A 22720-nucleotide genomic window follows, 5' to 3' on the forward strand; every position below is an offset into this window, starting at 1 on the left:
TGCAGAGAAATGTGTTCCCTCCCCTGAGAGTTAAATTAATTCTAACCTAGCTCAAGGTTTCAACTTGTTGAAATATAATTGCAATTGAAACAAAGTATGCAGTGTGGCAATCTAGCTGGGTTCTGTAACTAGGGCATTTCTAGCACTGGAGAGTTCCTCTAAATAAAACATACAATATAAAGCAGCACAGCCAGCTTTGAAGATTTTAATGTTGGAAGAAGTAAATTTTATACTTTGTGTTCCTGCAATTCCAGAGCTGACTTACAATTCTACATGGCTACTTATATTTTGGAATTCCGATGTTAGCACACGTGGGTCAATTGGTACCACTGATTGGCCAGACAAGTATTTTTTCCAGGTTACTATACCATTTATATTTTTCATATTATTCTTCTCCATTTCTATTCTTCTACTCCTTAACTTTATTATTTTCTGTCCAGGATAGAAACTAGAAGAAAATTAGTGTAAAGTTTGCATTAAAAAGCAATTTGATGTGCATATACTAAATCAAACGAGGAACCACTGATTTGAGATAAGAGCTCCTTTAAATGAAGCAGTTTGCCTTTAGAAAATTAGGTGCTGTATTGTTTTATAGCAGTGAGCAACAGATTCAAAGGGAGATTTTTACAGTTTAAGCCCCACTGCCATTTAAGAACTCTGCACTTAACCAATTCAGTCTATTTGCAGAAATTGGCAGGGAAATGCGACTAAGGATTAGACTACAGATATGGGAAACAGTATCTCTATTTGCCTCAAAAAACTTGTATTTGGAGAAATAGCCTATTTGTACATCTGACTGTACAAATTGTATTTCTATTCAGATGTGAGACAGAATCCTCCATGAATTGAAAGAGCTGGTGTGGTTCCCATCTTCAAAAAAGGAGAAAGAAAACAAAAACAGATCCAGGAAACTACAGACCAATCAGCCTAATATCAATATCTGAGAAGATACTGGAAAAAAAAATTAAAAAACAGATTTGTGAACATCTAGAAACAAATAAAGTTATAACTAGTAGCCAGCATGGCTTTGTTAAATACAGATCATGCCAAACCAATCTCATTTCATTCTTTGACAAAGGGACTAAATTAGACCAGCGAAATGCTATGGACATAGTATATTTGGATTTCAGCAAGGCATTTGACAAAGTAGACCACAACCTACCCTGTTTCCCTGAAAATAAGACCTCCCTGGATAATAAGCCCTATCGGGGTTTTGAGCACATGTGCTAAAATAAGCCCTTCCTGAAAATATTATAACACAGCAGCAGCCATGAAGTGACCATGCTCGCAGCCCCCTGCACCTCAAAAATAATAAGACCTCCCCAAAAATAAGGCCAAGTGCTTATTTTGGGGCTCAAAAGAAAATAAGACCCTGTCTTATTTTCGGGGAAACACGGTACTTCTTGGTAAGCTTGAAAAATGTGGGACAGACAGCGTCACTACCAGATGGATTTGTAACTGGCTGGCAAACTGTACTCAATGTGTAGTCCTTAATGGTACTACATCTACATGAAGAGAAGCAAGCAGTGGGGTAACATAAAGTTCCATCTTAGGCCTGGTACTCTTCAATATCTTCATAAATGACTTAGATGAGGGAGGGAAACACATCAAATGTGCAGATGATACTAAGCTGGCAGAAATACCCGACACCCCAGAAAACAAGTTCAAAATCCAAAAAGATCTTGACAGACTTGAACAATGGGCTCTATCCACAAAATGAAATTTAATGTGGAGAAAAGCAAGGTTTCACACCTGGACGGGAAAAAGCAAAGTACAAGTACAGATTAGGCGAAACCTGGCTCAAAAACAGTAACTGTGAAAGCAGGGTGGATTTGATTTAAATCAAGCCTTTTTACTAGTGATTTAAATTGTCTTGATTTAAATCATTAGTTAAAAAGGCTTGATTTAAATCAACTCGATTTAAATCATAATTTTTAAAGATCAACTGTCATCTCTGTCCTGTAGCGGCTCCTCTGACCCACTGTTGACTCACCAACAGTCCCATTCATTTAAATGGTATGGCTGGTGATGCAGCAGTGACACAACAAGCTGAGGGACATGGCAGGCAGCAGGTGAGTGGATGCCCGCTAACAAGCGCTGCCACAATGGATCTGGAATGACAGGTGCTCTTTAAATGTAAGGACTCATTCTTGCTTTGATATTATTATTTGCTAACAAAATGAAGTTTCCCATTTAGCTTGCAGAGCTTGGATTCATTGAGTTTACAAAAAATGTAAATATTGCACACAATACAGCCTCATGCTACATAACTAAGCTCCATTTCATGATGAATAAACTCAATTATTAATGTATTTTAAACAGAAAACTATATTTAGCATTTTATTAAAATAAATTTTATAAAAATAATAATAAATCTTATTTAAATAAAAAAAATCCATTTTTATTTTTTTTATTGAAAAAAAATCATTGATTGTTATCCACCCTGTGTGAGAGGGGCCTTGGAGTCCTAGTGCATGATCATTTAAGTCAACAGTGTGCAGCCGCCACCAAAAAAGCTAATACAATCTTTAGTTGTATAAACAGAGGTACAGAATCAAAACCATGTAAAATATTAGTACTGCTTTATAAAGCCTTAGTAAGACCACACCTGTAACACTGCATCCAGTTTTGGTCACCACATAACCAAAAAGATCTTGAGAATTTGGAAAAAGTGAAAAGAGTAACAACTAAGATGATTAAAGGCCTGGAGACTAAAACGTATGAAGAATGGTTGTAGGATTTGGATTTGGCTAGCCTAGAGAAAAGAAAGACCAGGGGGGATATGATAGCAGCATTCCAGTATTTGAAAGGCTGCCACAAAGAAGAGTGGGTCAATTTATTTTCCAAAGCATCAGAGGGCAGGACAAGAAACAATGGATGGAAACTAATCAAGGAAAAAACCTGGAATTAAGGAGAAACCTCCTAACAGTGAGGACAATTAACCAGTGGAACAGAAGTTATGGGTGCTTCATCACTGACGGTTTTTAAGGAGAGACTGGACAGTCACTTATCTGAAATTATATAGGATCTCCTGCTTGACCAGGGGGCTGGACTAAAAGACCTCCAAGGTCCCTTCCAGTTCTATTCTGACATAACTGAAGCTGTGCTATGCTTTTAATCCTAAAATATCTATTTCTTAAAATGAAAATTCTATATGGGTATTTCACGCATACCGAATCCATGATTTTGTGGCTTATTTTCTTGAAATATATCTTAACAATTTTTTGTTCAGTGACCATTCAAAGTTATGACAGAACTGAACAAAGAGACTTACAGTGCACGGAGTGTACAGCGCCTGCATGACTCTCTGTCCTCAAAATTGTGTCCGTGCAGCACCCCTGCAATCACATGATTGAGGCATTTGGCAGGAGATCGCAAATGACAATCACATGATGTCACACTTAACAACCACACTGGAATCTCTTAACAATGGCAAATGGAACTGCTACTGTAAGTTGGCATGGTTATGTGATGCACTTTACAACTGTGTCGTGATAGAATTCCTGGTCCCAATTTCTGTTGTTAACCAAGGTTAATCTTAAAGTTTCAAGGTTAATATAATACTGCCTTTAATGTTAAGCCAATGCCATGGAAACAAATTCTTGGACTGTTTTGATCAAGGATAATTTAAAAAAAGTATTACAAGAATGTAGCACTCTGGCAACTACATATAGAGTCCCTGAAACAATATAGCATATCAAAGAAACCAGAGAATACTGTATTTAAAATGCACAGTCACACTGTTCATAACCACAAAGGACAAAATGCAGCAGTGGAGCCATGCATGTATTTCATAATAATTTCCTCTTAAATGGAACCAAAATCTGTTTTGGCATTATGAAATTGTACAATGTGGTGGTTGCTTATTACTGCTGTTTAAGTTACAAGCAAGGGAGTACTAATTGTTTTGCTCATATGGCTGTGGGTTCAAATCACTGCTACAGAATGTAAACTACACATTCATTATCACCATTTAGAGGCATAAAATTATACTGAAGTAAAATGATTGGTGATGCAAGTGAGTATAAAAGCAAGCTAAGAGTTTTCAGACAACTCTTTAAAATGTCCCATAGAGATTAACAAACAAATTTCAATTTATGAAATAAAATGTACTTGGTTAGTAATCATATATTGGCTTTTAAAATAAGATGCGTTTTGCAATTTTGGCATCTTTACAGCAAATCGGCATCAGTTAATTTTGAAAAACAAAAAGATATAGCTCGCTACAAATTTTGCAGCAGTTAAGAAAAAGAAATCCAAACTATTATTTTTTGCAAATTAACTTTTTTTTATCCTGGTATGTGGAACCCAAGAATCTCCTATTTAATACATTCTGAATTTTTAATCCTTTCCTTACATTAATTATGTATACATTTAACACTGTTACAATTCATTCTCATTACTATTCTAAAATAACATTAGACTACTGGCAACAATTTGAAATTCTTAAAACAGCGCTCAGTGCTTAAAACAGTCCTACAATTATCTTGTAGATTATAATTAGCTACATATTGCATATAAAATAAAAATGAATAAAATGAGGTAAATGTATTTTTACTTTCACAATAGGCTATAATTATCTCTAGAAAATTAATTTGAATGATGTCAGAATTCAAGTTAATCATCTAGTTGCTGTTTTCTTATTAATTTGAAGGAGGCCTGGATTTTCCCCTGTAACTATAAGGTAATCAGTGTACACAATACATACAGTAAAACTATTGCCTGTTTCAAAAATAATTTGAGTGTTGATAATTAAAAGTCAAAAACTGTATTTTCTTTGTATTATAATTGTACATGAAAAGAAAAATAAATAAATTCATGCCCTCAAGTAAGGGATGACTCCGGACAATTGCCTGGACAAGTCCTTGCACTTTTCTTGCAACATTTCCAGAAGTGGTTTGCTATGGCATTCTTCCTAAGGCTGAGAGAAAGTGACTGGTTTCTAGCCTGGTATCTTTAACCACCACACTAAATTGGTTCTCTTAACTGTATGTAACTCAAAAATAAATTCAAGAGGACCATAATTTAAACACATCCTCAAAAAAGTCCAAACCTAGGGGTTAATTTGAACTCATTTCCAAGTTTACATAGCTTATTAGTTCGATGGCTAGAAGTCTTTCTGCAAGTTGGTAAATTTGTTCTGTTTACATCATTATTGTTTCCACACAAGTTTTTGCGTTGATCCGCATGACATCCAAATTGCTAAACTGGTTCTCAATAATCTTGCCAACCTTCATACTATTTTCATTATGGCTTGGAAATCACAGCAAACTTTCAATCTAAACTTTCTTTACGGGTTAATTATGAGGGTATATGAGAAGTATAACTCTTGAAATGGAAACATTTACTGTTCACTTCGGGATTTTACTGAAAGCTTACAATACCTTGACAACCAGAATGTAATATTGTACACTTTAAAACAAATGCAGTCCAGCAATTAAACTCAGAAATTTAAAATAAAATGGAAGTATAATCAGCAGTCAATAGTTTTGTTTTTCCTATCACAAAGCTATTGGGTACACACCCAGCATGTTATAATGTTCAACTAACAAGCTTTATGGAATCTGTGTTAAAACTACCCTGCATAATGATGATAGCTTACTTGATATGACATTTGACTGAAATGAATAAGGGAACTCTGATAGTTGGAGAATTATCAAGTGTCAACAAAATGGATAACATTAAAAAATTATTTGGATTCAGAACCTTCCATATTAAGGCTTAAGATGCAACTGAACAGATTAATACAGATTTGTGTTCTACCACATCCACTAACAATTCACAGCTAAGGGATCAAGCAAACTGTTCTTATAGTCAGTTACTATCAGCATAAAACAAACGTAGAGGTAATAATTTTAATATTCTTTAGTATTTTTCAACAAAGCAGGTTGCTTAGAATCTTCTTTGAGGTAATTTCATCAGAATATTGAGCTTTTCCTCAGGAAAAATGCCTACATAACACCAGTATCAATGCTCAGTTCCTTGCCACAATGTAATACATTTTATTGGTGATCTAATGATCCCCTTAAAAGGCACACAGCTGCTAAAAGATACCATATCTCTTAATCTGCAGCATTTAAGCAGTTCATTGGAATGCATGAATGGTAAACACATTTACAGTTCAGTCCTGTGACTTTGTTCCTACAATATATTTATTATCTTGGTCAACTGAACTGGAGTTTAGTCAATTAACCCACATTTCTGGGTTCACATGCCAGACAGAAACAGCAATCTATCAAGCAGCCTGATTTCACATTCCACAGAAGACTAAAACGCACTTAGCCAGTTCCCAGTTTACTGGGTTGTGCACACGTCCGGATTGGTTCCCAGGTCCTGTTGTGGTCACCACAACCTTCAGCCTTCTTCCCAACCCAAAACACTTGCTCTGTGGTTTCTATTGTCCCCTAGGGACAATTTTCTTTAAAACCAATCAAGGCCACCCAGTCCATGTACTTTCCTCCCAACAGGTACTCTACCTTCCAAGTTCCTCTCCAACCTCGTAGTGATCCTCCAGGTTTTCTTGCCGGAAGACAGTCATGATAGCTGGGAAGGGAAAGCCCACAACCAGCTTCCACTGCCTTTGCCTTTCAACTCATCACCTCCACCTTGGTAGGGTCTTCCAGGACTTCATACATGGCGCTACGCTCTGGAGAACAGAGACAGGGGAGAAAGCAAGGGGCGAGTTAAAATGCCCATGTTTGCAGGAAGGGTGCGGTTATGTCACTGTTTTCTCCCTGCACACAGGTCCACCATACACCACGCCGGCAGCGCCTCTGAAAGCAAGCAGGATTGGGAAAGCAGAGCGGTCCCGGGTAGCGGCCGGCTGGTTAACTTCGCTCTCTAAAAATCACCGGGCTTCAGCTGCCAAGAAATGGAAGCCTCTCCCGGGGTCCTCCTCTCCCTTGTCCGCGCCTTGCACGAGCGAGAGGCTCTTCTCCCCCTTGCCTCGAGCTGCGAAATGGAGACAACAGCCAGGGAAAAAGAAGTCACCCCTTTCTCTCCCCCCGCCCGAGAACAACGCCTCGCTGGGGAGGGAGCGAGGGGAAAGAAAGGCGCCTCCTAAACTCCGCGCGCCGCTTCCTCGCGCGCATCTCACCTTCTTCCCCGCACCGCAAGCAGGAGCCCCCAAAGCCACCATTTCACCTGAGCCAGGAGCCAGGAGCCGCACCGACGCCACATTCCTCAGCAACTCCCCCCCCTCCGTTACCCGGTCAACTAGGACGTGCAACCGGGAGGAGCCGCCGCCGCCGAAAATCCACCCGCTCGGCTGTCGATAAAATCCAGCTAGCCAGGCGCGGGCATTCCCCTTCGCCCTGCTTGGAGGAGCGCAAAGAGCCTGGCGCTTTTCCTCTTTGGCTCCTGCTCTCCTGGAAGGCCTTGCCCCGTTCTCCGCCCTCCCGCTGGCGAAGGAGGGAAGCAACCCGGCAAGGAAGGAACGGAAGCCCCCCGACTCGTCTGGCGGATTCGCCGCCGCCGCAGGGGGAGGAGGGGAGGCGTGCCGGGAACCTCTCCTTGGCGCAGGGAGCTTCCTTCTGGCTGGGGCGGCGAGAGACCGGGGAGAAAAACCCGCCCCTCCAGCTCGCTCCGTCGCTCACTCACCCTCTTGCTCCAGCTCGCGCTTCCTTTTTTCCGGGCGGCAGCCTCCCTTTCTAATCGTTCGCACACTCTTCGGAGCCGAGCTAGGGAAAGGCACTCCGGCAAGCGGCCAATGGGAAAGCCGCGGCGCTTTTACACCCCTCCCTCTCTTCTCCCGACCAGCCCACGCCAGCGGTGAGCAACGGGGGAGGGAGGATGCGGCTCGTGCGCGCGCATGCACGCACGGGCCGACAAAGGCGTGCAGGTGTATTAGCCAGGCTGCTTACCTTCGGGTATCGCCGGCCGCCTTGGCGCGGCTTGGAAGGCGTCGGGACCTCCCTCGCCCCAGGTTAGCGCCCGGGTAGAAGAACTTCATCCATTCGGGGGAGGGGGGGTTGCAAAAGGTTAATGGCCAGTATATAAGTACAGTCCACCCTTCACTAACTGGTGCCCTCCAGTTGGATTCCGGCAATGCAAAACCGCCAGACGTGAAGCTAGTTGGGCATCGTTGAGAATGGATCTTAAACGCATTTGGAAGGTTCCCGGTTCCGAATATTTACCAAACGGGGTTGTAAGATCTCACACGCAAAGAAAAGTGAGTTGTAGCATCCGCAGGTATAGCAGGCAGCAGGTGTGGAACTCTTCTGGCCCATGATTGTAGGGCCTTATCAAAAAGTTGGCCTTTGCCTTGACTTTCTGACAAGCAAGGTTTGCTTTTTCAAAAAAACTTCCTTATCAAGAGCTTCTTCTTTTTTTTTTCAAAAGGCAACTGAACTTTGTTTTTTCCTTGAAGATGTTTTGCTTCACATCCAAGAAGCTTTTTCTTCAGAGATGATGAGAAGCGAAATGTCTTCAAGAAAAAAAACCAAGTCCAGTTTGTCCGGGCAGTTTTGGGAGAACCATGACCTTGTTGACTGAGAGTCTCTATAGACTTCCTTATCAAGAGTGATTGTCTTACAATTACTCTATTCTGTAGCAGTGAAATGATATGTGAATTACTAATATGTGGATTATTTTATAGGACTAAATTCCCACATTTTTATTTTTAACTGAAGAGCTAACCTTGGGGGCATCACTAATGAAACCACCATGAAAATACAGCATTAGTCATTTCCATGCTAGTATTTTTTTATTATATATTAGGTTGTCTGTAACCAGATTGAAATTGTGCGTTGTGATCAAATTGAATGTCAATATATGCCAAAATTCATTGGCTCATTTCTGAACTCTGTTCTAATTGTTGGGAGCCATGACTTGGAATCACAGCACTTGAAGGAAAAATTCCGCCTCATCTATTCCACAAAAGCTCTTGCACAAAATCCTTGCATGCCACACTATTGTCATACCTAAACTGAAATGGCCACTTACAACAATAGTTGAAATTTTCAGTTTTGGGAATCCTTGAAAGAAATAAGCCTTTTGCTAATTTCTTAACCTTTCCAGCCTCCTCTTGGACTTCGTTTTCTCCATATATCCACTGCTTTGTCTAGTAATTTTATGTCTGATAGGTAAATATTCTTTCTGATGCTGGTTCTAGTCTGCTGCTTTTAATGAGTTCTCTTTTTCTCCTAAATTTTTATATAGTATTGTAATCTTGTGCTTTTATGATACATTATTCTGAAAGCAAATGATAAACCATTCTGAAAATAATTCTGAAGATCAGAAAATCACTGGAATGGTTTTTGTTGTGGTTTACAAATCTCATTTGTGTGGTAAAACTCCCATCCATGGAAATGCACATCTAAGTTTTCCCAAGTTTGGCATGTGCATCTGTTTATGCATCTTGATATAACTAAAAAAGGTTTGATATTTTAAGACGCCAAGTTTGAATTGAGCCACTTCTCAAATGACCATAACATTTTAAAAGTTAGTGAAAGAAAATGATATTCTTAATTAGTTTTCAATCCAAGTAAGTGATGTAAAAATTTGAGCAAAACAAATGGAGCCTACTGAACCTCTCATATTGACAGAAAAGAAATTTAAATTGCCAAAACAAAACCAAGAGAACTGCCTATATTTACATGTAGCCTGCTCTTCCAGCTGGCTTATATAATATGCTGCAACTTTTAATATGACTAAAGACTGGGGAAGAGAAACTAGACTGAAGGATCTAAATATATCCCTAATTATACGGCAATATTGCAATATTTATTGTATTTTGCATTGTAGTACTAAAATTTTAAAGGGCCAAGGTGAGCTTTTTCTTCCTTAGTATTCCATATGCTTGTGCACTGTAAACCTTAGCTAACTATTGTTCAATATTACCAAATGCATTTCCAACAGCTGCAGCAAGCTTAACAGTTTTTTTCATTTCTCATTTGACATTGCTTTGCAGACTTACATACCTTGAAAGTAACTCATGACCCAGAGGTATCTACAAAACAACCCCAAGCAATGAGCAATGGGTAACTGTTACGTGAACCTTTGACCTAATCAAATGCTAATCGTCAAGGGCAAGAAACAATCCAATAATTATATCTTCTTGGTTTTGCATATGCCTTTTATGAATATTTCCTCTCAATAGTCCTCCACGTTATTGTTTACTTGGGTAAGGAGAAATACATACACTGGATCAGGGAAATATCTGTAAAATGTTCTGCCATCTCTTGGCTTTAACAAATCACTGAACTGTGGAATAGAACATTTAGTTGCGTCTAATTTTAACTCTCTTTCCCTTTATAGAATTCAAGTGTACAGATTAATTCAGGAAAGTGAAGTTAATATGGAAACAAAGACCTGTCATTGGCGAAAGATTTAGACCTGAGAGATTGTGGTTTGCTTAACCCTAATGTTGAATAAGTCACAAACGTGGTTCACACACCATAATAAAGCGCAAGCAAATCACATTTTGATCTAAATAAAAATATGAATCTATCAACCTTATACTGAACTTTAGCAGACATGATATAGAACTTTTGTTTCATGATTATGAAGTAGTGAATGCTGAAGCAAATATGCTTCTGTGCTTGTGTTGTAAATAACTGCATGTGTATCTATTTCTGCAAATTTTAAGTAAGTCCAAACATATTTGAGTTCTTCCAAATGATTCACAAGACCATATTTCCCAAGTCAGGTGTTTTCTGTTTAATGATGATATCATCTTGCAAAATAAAATCTATATTTTGCCATAAATTAAAGTACCTGAACTATACAGGGTAGTCATACTATTATCACAGTGTGTTTGCCCATTTGTTTTTGTTTTAAAAACAAAAAAAATGTTGTTTAGTCAGAAAAAAAATCTACCTATATCTTGACCAAAGTGTCTACAACATTGAAATTGTTACAGGCAATCCTAGTCGAAAGTAACTTAACCACTTAACGGAATTTGGAGTGGGATGAAACCAGAACATATTTGGAAGACGAAGGAAAGGAGAATGCAAGAGAAGAGAGATCTGTTAAATAGTTTGGGATCCAACTGATTTAAGACTATTAATCTCAATATTCAGGTGAATGGGGTTTAAATGAATTGGCAATCACTACAGATTTTTTGGTGTAAATATACATGAAGATCAGTCAGCCTCAAAAATATGCAAGTTCTGCATTCTTCCATAGTTGAACTTTCAAACAATCTTCGAAGGCAGTTTAGATAGAATATATTTACAATTGTATAATTTGGAAGTCACCAAAGTGTGAAGGACAGTGGTCAGGTTGCTCTGTTTTAAGCAATGAGTGTACAGTAGCATGGCACAGAATTGTACTATTATTTGAATACAAGCTAATTAGACTGCCAAGTAAATATTCTGAAAGCACATTCAGTTTTATTGCATTGTCTGGCTGCTTAATTTGAATGTTTTGCTTTTCTTAGGTGATTAGTTGAATGTTTTCCCAATGAATTTCTGTATAGAGAATCATCCAGAACAGAAAGCCCCCATGGCTCGTTTTGGTCAGCAGAGGCACCGCGGGCCAGTCCTTTGATATCTCCAGGCCGACCCCGCAGGCCAAATATAAACACCCCAAGGGTTGGATTTGGCCAGTGGGTCTTGAGTTTGACACCCCTGATCTAGAATATCAGCAGTTAATCTTGTTGGCTATTGCATTTTATATGTAATATTTTATTATTTCATTTCATTTTATTACTTTATTTTATTGTTAATGGGATTTATATAATTAATGTGAAACATTATCTGTCCAGAGAACAGGATGATCCCAGCCCTGCTGCTTTTCCATAAATCCTTAAAAAAATAACTCTGGCTTTGTGCCAAGTCCTGGGTTCCTGAGTGTGTTCAGGAACTTGTTTTATGGTCAATTTAGTAATTAGGATGGGTGATATATTCTCAGATCCTATGTATTTTAAGTTTTGTATCAATTGTTTTTTTTTTATTCGCCACCCATAGTCACTTGGTGTGATGGACAGTCACACAAAAACAAACAAGCATTATGAATGAATATTATGTGGCCTTGAAAAGTAAAGCTGGTGCAAAATGTGGTAGTATAGGCTTCTAAAAGGGCAATACATTGGATAGCCCTTCATTGGTTGTCAGCTTGCTTCCAGGTCAACTTAAAGTTGTTGGTTTGACCTTTAAAGCCGTACATAGCAGGGGACCAGGTATCTGAGTGATTGCCTCTCCGGTTATCTCTACCTGTCCCATCAGATCCAGCAGGAGAGACATCTGCAGTAAGATGGGAGTTCCTTCTTACCATGGAACCCACCCCCTGGAACATCAACCCTCCTGAGGTGAAGTTAGCCTCAAACTTGGGGAAAGCCCTTAAACTTCAGCAAGTTTTTGGATCTCCTGGTAATAGGGGACCTATGTGCTGACTGTATTATCTATATGTTGCCTACCTCTGATCTATATATATCTTCCCTCTTGTGATTTTTTTTGTTTATGTTCATAGTTTTTAACTGGTTTTATAGAGTATTTTTATTAGGTGCCATCCAGAGTCACCTGCTGTGAGATGGGCAGCCATAAATTTGACACGCCAATAAATTCTTCTGAAAAGTTCCAATTGTTTAGTTTTCCTGCTGCACTATCGTTTCTGAGGCTTAGTTCCATTTTTACCATATTGAAGTTTCCTTCAGTCAGTAAAGATTTATTGGCAGCTAATGGCCAAAAGAAGAAATTTGAGCTGAACTAGTAAAGCTTTGGTAATTAAATGAGCCTTTTTTGTTTGAAAGATTGTGATGTATACCAAAGAAAGACATAGCTAGTTGCAATGGCAGTAATAAAAACCTTGCAACTTTGCATGCAGTGGCAGCCAATAATTCAAGAACAAGGGTCGGAAGTTGATAGCTTCCACTCTAAAGTTCAAGAATATTATCGGCATTTATTTGCATCACACGGAAAGCATTCATGTATTAGATTTAAACAGACATAAACCCAATTCAGATAATTCTTTATCTGATCCCAATCCCTTAATCCAGGGATGTCAAACTGGCGGCCCACGGGCCGGATGTGTCATGCCTAGGCCATACCCACCCTGGCTCTGCAAAGGCAAAAAACATTGTGAAACATGTGATTTGATCGACTTTGCCTTAATCCATGGCCTTTCACAAATATTTTGCAACATTCTAACTTTGCCAATCAAGAAATATGGGAAATAAGACATGACTAGTGCTAGAATTGTGCCACTGCTGTAGAAAATCAGTTCAATATGAGTTGCATGTTGATTTGTGGCATACCTCTACATGTGTAAAGAGCCAGATGTATTAAATATTCTGGGTGTTCCTGTTTTGGGATCTCTAGGATTTTAACTACTAGATTGTCTCATTTTACCTGAATGATCTTACGATCTACTGCTGCCCTCAAAGTTTCAAAGATATAATCTGACACCTTTTTGTAATACATTTTGCTGCATAAAGTTACAGTAAATAACATGTTGAAGAGCTATAGCTTGGATTATGGAAAAGTCAAAGAGTTTATCTTGCTTGATTGCAGAGTGGCATCTCAGTAACCAGAAAGATTGGCAAGGGTGAGCAAGTACTATATAGCAAATTGCCTTTTTCATTCCTTAGAAATTACTCTTTTATTGTATTCCTTGTGATATCTTCAATAGCCTGATAGAATCAGCCATTTTCTATGCGTAATTTTCTGGATAAAAAAAAATATTAAATGCTGTTGCTGCTGTTGTTATGAGATATATCCCACAGGCTCATAAGATCTGCCAAGAGCCTAATGTGATCTGCAGAATTGCCAAATCACACGTTAGTCTTTCTCCAAAAGAGGTTGGAGGTAGCAATAGAATGCATTTTTTTGATTCATAGGGTTTTGGTTCAGTCTTTCCAACTTCTAAGTACAGCTAGACTTAGCAAAAAAGAACTGACAAGGAGATTGTCGGAATAGATGATATATTTTGATATTAATGATGCCCAAGGCAGCTAACAGGTATAATATTAACACCATAAAACAATAATTAAATATGATTAAAGTTATACAGTTTAGGACACCAGCCTAGAAACCTGGAGACTTAAAGTTCCAGTCCCACCTGAGGCATGAAAGTCACCTGGATGATTTGGGCCAGTCACTCTCAGCCCAAAGCTACCTCACAGGGTTGCTGTTGTGGAAAAAATAGGAAGAAGAAGGAGTATTAAGTATATTCACTGCCTTGAGTTATTTATAAAAATAATAAAGGCAGGATAAAAATACCTAATATTACGTTAAAAATATCAGTGACACTATGGCAGTATAATAACAATTATTGGCATGTACTGTATTTAATGGGAAATATTATATAACATTATTTCTTTTAGCAGCTTCTCTCTTTCTTAAATTTGTCCAGTATTACAGTGTTTCTCAGCCCTTGGTAACTGTAAGAAGTGTGGAGTTCAATTCCCAGAATTCCCCAACCACCAGGGAATTCTGGGAATTGAAGTCTATACAACTGAAAGTTGCTGAAGTTAAGAAACATTACCAGGAAGCAACTGCATCCAAGATAGAGTTATTGGGTAACATATTTTTCAGTAGCTATCACTGAGATTTATGTGCCAAATGAACCAAGACACTTAAATTAAGAGCTAAAATCTACACTGATTCCACCACTCCCTGGGATCACGAGAGCAAGGAATTTGGAACATGATTTGTTTTCTTTCATAGAAGTTAATGATTGCATTTCGTTTGCAAACAATAATTTCTTGTGAAAAGGGTGGCTACATAATTCAACAAACAAATAAATAAATAAATTCCTACGACAAAAATTAAAGCCAAATTCTTAGGTAATTCCCAAGCTGTGAAACAATACTGTGAAGTCCATTTCAGAACACATTAACTTCAGCAAAATGAGGCTGTAAACTGTTGGAAAAAGAAAAGGAGAATCTATGGTTCATTGCACTACAGTATTTCATTCCGGTTACCTAAACATGAATCAATGAGGCTAAGCTACTTCTATTTAATCTCTTTCTTTAATAATTGCATAAAAGATAGTATTATTTTCTTCACCATAGTAACACACAGTTCCTTGGTTTAAAAAAAATGCAGAATTTTTGCATTATATTGAACAATAAAATATACAGAATCTTATTATTTTAAGTTTAAACTGCAGCCTACAGATTTCTGGGGCAATTATGATTGTTCTGCCCAGTGCCTAAAATAAAATTCAGGCATGCATTTTCCAGTGAGAAGAATTTGGTTAGCAATTTCTATTCCCAACTGTTCTAGAACTGCTTGAAACCTTACAATGACTATTATTAATTACACAGCATTCAATCTAGCTGAAAGCTTTTATATTTCGTGACATAATCTACTGAAGTAAAGATTCCATTATCTTAACTAGGCAAATGATTTATAACCCTCTTCGGTATCACTTATGCACAATTTACATAGTAATCTTTATGTACGCATAATAAGCAACCAGGCACGTTACCTATTGTCTTTTCACCACAACATCTGCTTTTGTGATTTGGGGGCTAGCAAACAAAGCAGCACAATTTTATTTCTTTTTGTTTTATTATGATGGGATTAAACTAACTTGATGATGAACAAAGGGGATAATATTGGTCTATAACATTTATTTCCAGTGAGCAAGAATATTCTCAGCTTATTACTTAATGTGACAGATCTACAATGTGACAAAGACCATATTTTTTCAAAATATTTCTCGATAAATTGAAGTATAACTTACTTGAGACTTGATGCTGGTGATGGTAAAGATGTTATAAATTTATTATGGCTAATCATTCCAAAAGACTGTGGATTGCATACATTGGACCAGAGGTGTCAAACTTGCAGCCCTGGACTGGCTGCATCATGCTCTGGCCATGCCCATCCCCCATTTAGCAAAGTGGGGGGGGGAGTTACAATACATCACATGATGACAACATGACGATGTGAGTTTGACACCTCTGCATTAGACTATACAATTAGAACAATTAAAAACTTAACCCAAACTAAAAAGCCACACAACTATAAAAAGTAATCCAGGATCTCCAGAGACACACTAGCCGCAGTTCTGGGAACAGTGCCAGGTCTTAAGGACCTTCCAGAAACTACGAGAGGGAGGGAGATAGATAGATGGATGGATGGATGGATGGATGGATAGATGGATAGATGGATAGATGGATAGATAGAGATAGAGATGATATAGATATAGAGTTAGATTTAGATTTGGATATATGGAAAGGTGCTGCTCAAGAGGGCAGGGCAATGACACTTCCTTAGTACCACAAACTCACAGCTTTTAATTGAGTAGCAGAGCCACTCTACCCAAATGTACCTAATGGGCAAATATTGTTGGAGAAGGCGATCATGAAGATATCCAGTCCCTGGGCCATAAAAGGCTTAATATGTGACAACCAGTCCCTTGAATTCTACTCAGAACCAACTTACTTAATAATATGTCTAAGTTCATATTCCACATCATTACCAACAAATGGATGATAGAGAAATCAAGAGTTCTCAATAGATGCACAAATAACCAACTCAACTTGTAACATATGCAAAGACCCAGAGTCTTCAAAACATCTATACTGCTGGGAAATGTGAAATAAAAAGAGAAAAAGCAGCAGAGATGGGCTTGATTATCGGAGCAACATTGGGCTGGATGAGCTTGGTAATCGGAGCAACACTGGAAGATTAAAGGCCAAGTTGAGAACAGAGCATCCTGTCCTGTCTATGTGGTTGTTAAGAATAATAAACATTGACTTGATGGCATGTGAACAAACGGAGCCAGTGTAGTGTGCTTGTAGTTGGGTTGGACAGGCAATGGGGATACTGAGATTCAAGAACCACTCTGGGCCACAGAAACCCAGTGGGTGACTTTGGGCTGGTCATCATTCATCCAAATGTGGTTTTGTGTGTGTGTGTGTGTCAGCACAAATATAACACACACACACACACACATATATATACACGCCTCTGTCTAATTTCAAATACACTTTTTTCATGTTAGCAATTTAATTCTCAGGCAAAAGCAATTTATCCATTTTCTTATGGTTTGCTATAAAATGTTAAGAGAGAGATTAAAAAGAAATAGCTAGAGAGCATTGTTCCATCTGCTTGGAGATGTGGTTCCATATACTACTTTTTTTGGCCACATGTTAAATGCAATACAACTACCAAAATTTCTATTGTGGAAAGATGGCTCTTGACATTAAAAAAAAATTGTCCATGCCAGTATATTTAGTCAACTAAGATTTTAGCAGTTAACTAGGATTGAGTTTTCTTTCTTTTGTTTGCAGTGGCTCTTTATTTATTTTTTCTTTCTATCTCTGTGAATATATTGTGGCATAAACTATTTCTGTACTTTAAGGGCCATTAAGCAATAGTTTTCTTCTAAAGAGATAAATGCTTTTTGCAAGATAGCGTTTCTGATCTGAAGATATATAGCCAGATGTCTCTTTTTTTAAGGACTGCTTTCTTCCCTTGCCATGATGAAAATCTGTCTTTCTTTTTGGGAAAGAGACATACACATGGGTAGCAGATTTCAGGTTTGGATTTTCTTCCTTTAATCTGTAAATTTAAATACATGTGGGGAAGAAATGTAGGATGAATGTATATCAATATAGACACAGTACTGGAAATGCCTGTGGAATCTTTTCATTTCACCCATCATTGGTTATTAAAATAGTTGATTCTGCTGAATCCACTGGACTTGCACAATTCTGGGAAATAAATCAAAGTTGATCAATTGCATTAAACAGCCTAGAAGGATTTTGCTTTGTTAAAGTTAAAAGTTACAGAGTTAGCCTGAGTTGCTGCTGATTCCTTTGATAACATGACACAGAAGAAATGTTTACAAGTCAATACAAAAAATACTTTTATTTTATTTATTTTACTTTATTTTTCGTGACATGATGGAAGCTTGAAAGCTCAAATCAGCAGCAAGAAACTTAATTTTTCAGATTTGCAATAAATGGAAAGGGCTGAAAATATGCATTGAAGCATTGCAGCAAGGTAAATATTATTTCATCTTAAGATGAATGTAGTTCCTTTCTCCTTTTTTTTTTAGAACTACGTAGCAAACGAGATAAACCAAAAATCCGCCAAAACAAAAAGGATGTGGTGTTATCTTCCTTCAGCTTCTCCTTCTACAGTGTCTAGTGTGATAGAAGCTACCTTGTCTCTTACTGTGGATTGATTGATTATTGGGAAGTTGAATTGTTTCTGTTGTCTTGATACTGAACTTTGGTGTTTTCCCCTCTTCCTTCAAACTGGACAAACTGTCCTGGTAACCCTGCAGCTGCTTGATGCTACAGTCTTCTTCCTCATCTTCCTCCCTCCCTCTTCTCTTTGCCATCCCTCTTGATACTGTTATTGTCTCCTACCCAGCCCATAGCTGAAACAGCTTCAAGTTGGCTGTTCCAGTTTTAAAGCAGCCTTTTCTTCTCCAAATAGTTTTCACCAAGGATAAATCTAGTATGCTTCATTTATGATTGAGGACACAGTCAGAAGTTAGGATCTCCTTGGCTCTTCTTGGCCAATTTAGGCATCTTTGAATACAACTTCTCTCCACTAGCTAGGAACTGCTTTCCAGGGCCCTTCTGCTTTGGGGTGTAGGAGGGGCTGGATACCTGGTTTCTGCAGAAGAATCTACTCATGAAATGCTTAAATGGTAGTTTTTAAAGCACTTACCAAGCCTCAATACAGGAATCGTACAATCAAGTATAAGTCTCTTCCGAAAGACTGCTAGATCTGTGATTTAAAACACATGGGTTTCGTTTCATTTTTTTGTGACAGAACAGTAGTTTTGTGATTCATAAGTCGGTTTAAATAGGGAAATAACCAATTCTCCCCCCCCCCCCCAGCTGTGTGCTGCTAGAGTTGGCACAACTTGCTGTATTACTGGTTTTGCGACAAGCATTTCACAGGGTCATGCTTTTTACTGTTTTTTAATACCTTGATGGGAGAAAGGGTAGCACCATTTTGCCTACTTCGTTTAGACGTTAGCAACAGTTGTTGCCACGATGATGGCTGTTGTTATTACATGCTGGTTAATTACAAACTGCAGGTTTTTCATAACTGCATTTGGGAATTGTGAACCATATGATTCGACCTGTATTCTTCGGTCACTCACCGCCAGCAGAGCCAATCTCTTGCAATACTTTCTAAGGATAAATTTTGATTGTTATTCTCGGTTTCTCTCTCTCAATCACACACACACACACACACACACACACACACACACACACACACACACCACACAAAACCTGCTTTGCCCCACTCCCAATCACCTGTCTGATGGACTATTTTGAAATAAGAGTTTAGAGCTGCTTGATCATGGGCCCAGAGAATATGTAGATTATGCCAAGGAAAAACATCAGCTCCCTATCCATTCAGCTCTTCTTTCCAGTTTCTTGTTTGTAATCGGCCAGCTGCACTTTTCAAAGGGCTTTAGTCCTATACAGGCAGTCCTTGATTTACAACAGTCTTGTAGTGGCCATTCAAAGTTACAACGGCACTGAGAAAGTAAAGTATGACCATTTTTCACAGTTACAACTTTTGGAGCACCTCTATGATCATGTAATCAAAATTCAGATGCTTAGCATCTCGTTCATATTTATGTTGCTATGTCGCAAGCTCATGTGATCACCTTTTGCAACCTTTTGACAAGCAAAATCAACGGGGAAGCCAGATTCACTTAACAACCGAGTTGCTCCATTATCAACTCCAGCGATTCACTTAATAGCTGAGAAAAGAAAGGTTGTAAAATGAGACAAAACTAACTTAACAAGCATCTCACTTAACAACATAAATTTTGGGCTCAATTGTCGTAAGTCATAAGTATTCAGAAGTGACACAGCAAACAGGTCAAACTTGATTTAGAGTTGTCCAAAACTGCATCGCCACATACCTATGCTGTAAAGGGATTAATGGGTAAACACAGGTTACAGATGGCTATAAGACGGGACACGCTCATCTTCCAAATCTCAACTCTGCATTGTGTAGAAGTGCGCGTCCTGTGTGATGATTGATTGATCCGACTTCCTGTTTGTCCTTTGCTGTTTGAGTGCCCCCTAGCCATAAAACGAACATTTGCAACAGCTATGCCACTGTTTGTGAACAAACAGCATATGCATTCTGACTTGTTGCGATGGAGAAGTCTGATCCAGGCTTCACAAGGTTGCGCTGAGTAAGAGGATTGGAAGGAGCGCCCTCCCACTTTATCTCAAGTACTTCTCTGTGCCTGTGACTTGTTAGTTGAACAACTTGAGGAGTAACCAAACCTGCCTTTTATGAACAGCCATCTCCTTGAATGTAGGGTAACTGCCATGCTGCAAATTAAGGAGAACAGTAGCTGTTGGGTTTTTTTTGCTGACAGATGAGAGGTGGGAAAAGTCAAGGAAATCCACCTATGCCTTAACCTGTCCCTCAAGAGCTGCATAAGAAAAACTTGTCCCTCAAGAGCTGCATAAGGACAGCACTCTTCAGCTTCATTACCATTGCATAATAGAAATTGGCAATGTGGTAGCACAATTTCTGCTGGCAGCATACTTTCTCTGCTGCCTCAAGGACTGTGGGATAGCACTTTCACTCAACCATCTGGAGGAGTCCTTAGAGGAATTTGAACAGTCTAGCTGTGCTTATATGCAGAGCCAAACAAGTAGCCCACTGAAGGTGAGGAGAGAACAGTTTATGTTTAAAAAAAGATGCTTGTGGATTTTCTGTCTCTGGTGCTAAAATCATTGGTTTAGTTTGGGCACTTTGCACCATGGCAAGACCCAATGCCTTTGTACAAAATAACACCCAAAAATGCTTTTATGATCTATGAACAGCATATAAAATACATATATATGTCTAGTGCTAGAACAGTAGTTGTCAAATTACAATTGCAAATGTATTTTAATGCAATCGTAAGTTGATTTTAAAAGAAAATTCATTTAAGTACATATTTAATTTATTATATTATAGTTTTATTGTGTTTCTTATTTATTATGTATTTTATATTTTTTTCAAATATATAAAGCTTTGTCTTTGAGTGGGGCTGTATTTTGTTATACTGTCTGTAAAAGAGACATGTTCCAATTGGTACAATATCCTAACTACAAATTTATGTTGTCTTATTTTATTTAAAACACACACTGTATTATTATTATTATTATTATTATTATTATTATTATTATTATTATTATTATTATTATTATTATTATTATTATTATTATTATTATTATTATTATTAATGTTAATCTTTGGTGAGATTCACAGCCTTTGGGGCTGGTTGGTAGCTCAGCAGCTCGAGTCCTAACCAAGGACCTAGGAACTGTTAAGGTAACATCGGAGGATATAAGTTGTTCCAAGTAGGGTGGTTTTTTGTAGAGTCAGAATGTTCAAGTCAGGTAAATTTAGAATTTTCAAATAGCGAAGTAGCCTTTAGGTATTGCTCCAAGGGCTCCAATTACAATTGGGACAACACATGATTTCTTTTTTCACAGTCGCTCAACCTCAATTTGCAAGTCCCGGTATTTTGTGATTTTTTTCTTGCTGTTTATCTTCAATTCGAGCATCACAAAATTGTGAAATTTTGCTGCACCCGCTGATCAAGTGGTCAACTGTCTCATCTTTCTCATTACAGAGCCGACATTTGCTGTTGGTGGTAACATGTTGAATTTTTGCCTTCATGCAGTTTGTGCTAAGGCTTGTTCTTGAGCTGCCAAAATAAAGCCTTCTGTTTCTTTTTTCAGTACTCCTGATCTTAACCAGTTCCAAGTTAGTTTTTGGTCAGCTTTGCCTTCAATACTTTTCAAGTATTGGCCATGCATAGCTTTGCTTTTCCAATTTTCAGTTCGCTTCTCAATTATTTCTTTCTTATATTCAGCTTTTAACTTAGTTGTCTTCAAAAGGCCTCCTTTATATTTACTTCCTTAATCATTGGTTCTTCACTTTTCTGGATGTAGTCATTCAAGCTGTGTCTTTCTTCTTCCACAGTCTGCTTTACTTGTAGGAGTCCTCGACCATCCTCTGCTCTTGGTAGATACAATCGGTCAACATCACTTTAAGGGTGCAAAGCATGATTCATTGTCATAAGCTTCCTTGTTTTTCTGTCCAAATTGTCCAACTCCATCTGGGCCCAGTCAATTATTCCTGCAGAGTATTGAATTACAAGTATAGCCCAGGTATTTATGGCTTTTATGATGTTTCCTCCACTCAGTTTGGACACTGTATTATTATTATTATTATTATTATTATTATTATTATTATTATTACTATTACTATTACTATTACTATTACTATTACTATTACTATTACTATTACTATTACTATTACTATTACTATTACTATTACTATTACTATTACTATTGCATCAACAGAATTGTATCACAGTGGCCAGTTGTTTCGCCGGATTTGGCATTAATTACTAGTCGGGCCCCACCCAGGGGCCTAGGACGTCGTAACGTATTTTCGTAATATGTGTGCAGATCCAAGCAGTGCGGCCTTTTGCATTTGACTGATGGTGATTTTGTCAATTTTTAACTGTTTTAAATGTAATTCCAGTGCTTTTGGAATAGCACCCAGTGTGCCGATTACCACTGGAATTACCACTGCTGGTTTGTGCCATAATCGTTGGATTTCGATTTTTAAGTCCTGGTATTTCGCGATTTTTTCATATTCCTTCCCTGCTATCACCTGGTATTGCGATGTCTATGATTGTAACCTTATTTTTCTCAACCAGTGTGATGTCTGGTGTATTATGCGCCAGTATTTTATCCGTTTGTATGCGAAAATCCCACAAGATCTTGACCAACTGACCCTCGACAACTTTTTCAGGCTTATGTTCC

The 22720-nt window shown here is 38.2% G+C and overlaps 1 protein-coding gene and 1 long non-coding RNA gene across 5 annotated transcripts in view; one reads left to right on the plus strand and one right to left on the minus strand.

Annotated features, from left to right (window-relative positions):
- Positions 1-7714, minus strand: part of DAPK1 (death associated protein kinase 1) — a 65685-nt gene extending 57971 nt beyond the window's left edge. The window contains exons 1-2 of one of the 3 annotated variants that reach the window (XM_081945626.1): positions 7600-7714; positions 6477-6646 (exon numbers count right to left, since the gene is read on the minus strand). In XM_081945626.1, coding sequence (XP_081801752.1) covers positions 6477-6538 — 62 coding nt within the window. In that variant the 5' untranslated portion in view covers positions 6539-6646; positions 7600-7714. Of the gene's footprint in view, positions 1-6476; positions 6647-7096; positions 7544-7599 lie in introns of those variants that run through there. The other 2 variants (XM_081945628.1, XM_081945627.1) reach the window with 2 other exon arrangements.
- Positions 7715-7813: 99 nt separating this feature from the next.
- The window catches only part of LOC309388390, a 96627-nt gene continuing 81720 nt past the window's right edge, over positions 7814-22720 (plus strand). The window contains exon 1 of one of the 2 annotated variants that reach the window (XR_014174771.1): positions 7814-7924. This is a non-coding gene — a long non-coding RNA (uncharacterized lncRNA). The remainder of the gene's footprint in view (positions 7925-22720) is intronic. The other variant, XR_014174772.1, reaches the window with a different exon arrangement.

This window comes from Natrix helvetica (assembly GCF_964273705.1).
Source record: "Natrix helvetica genome assembly, chromosome: 2".
NCBI lineage: Eukaryota > Metazoa > Chordata > Lepidosauria > Squamata > Natricidae > Natrix > Natrix helvetica.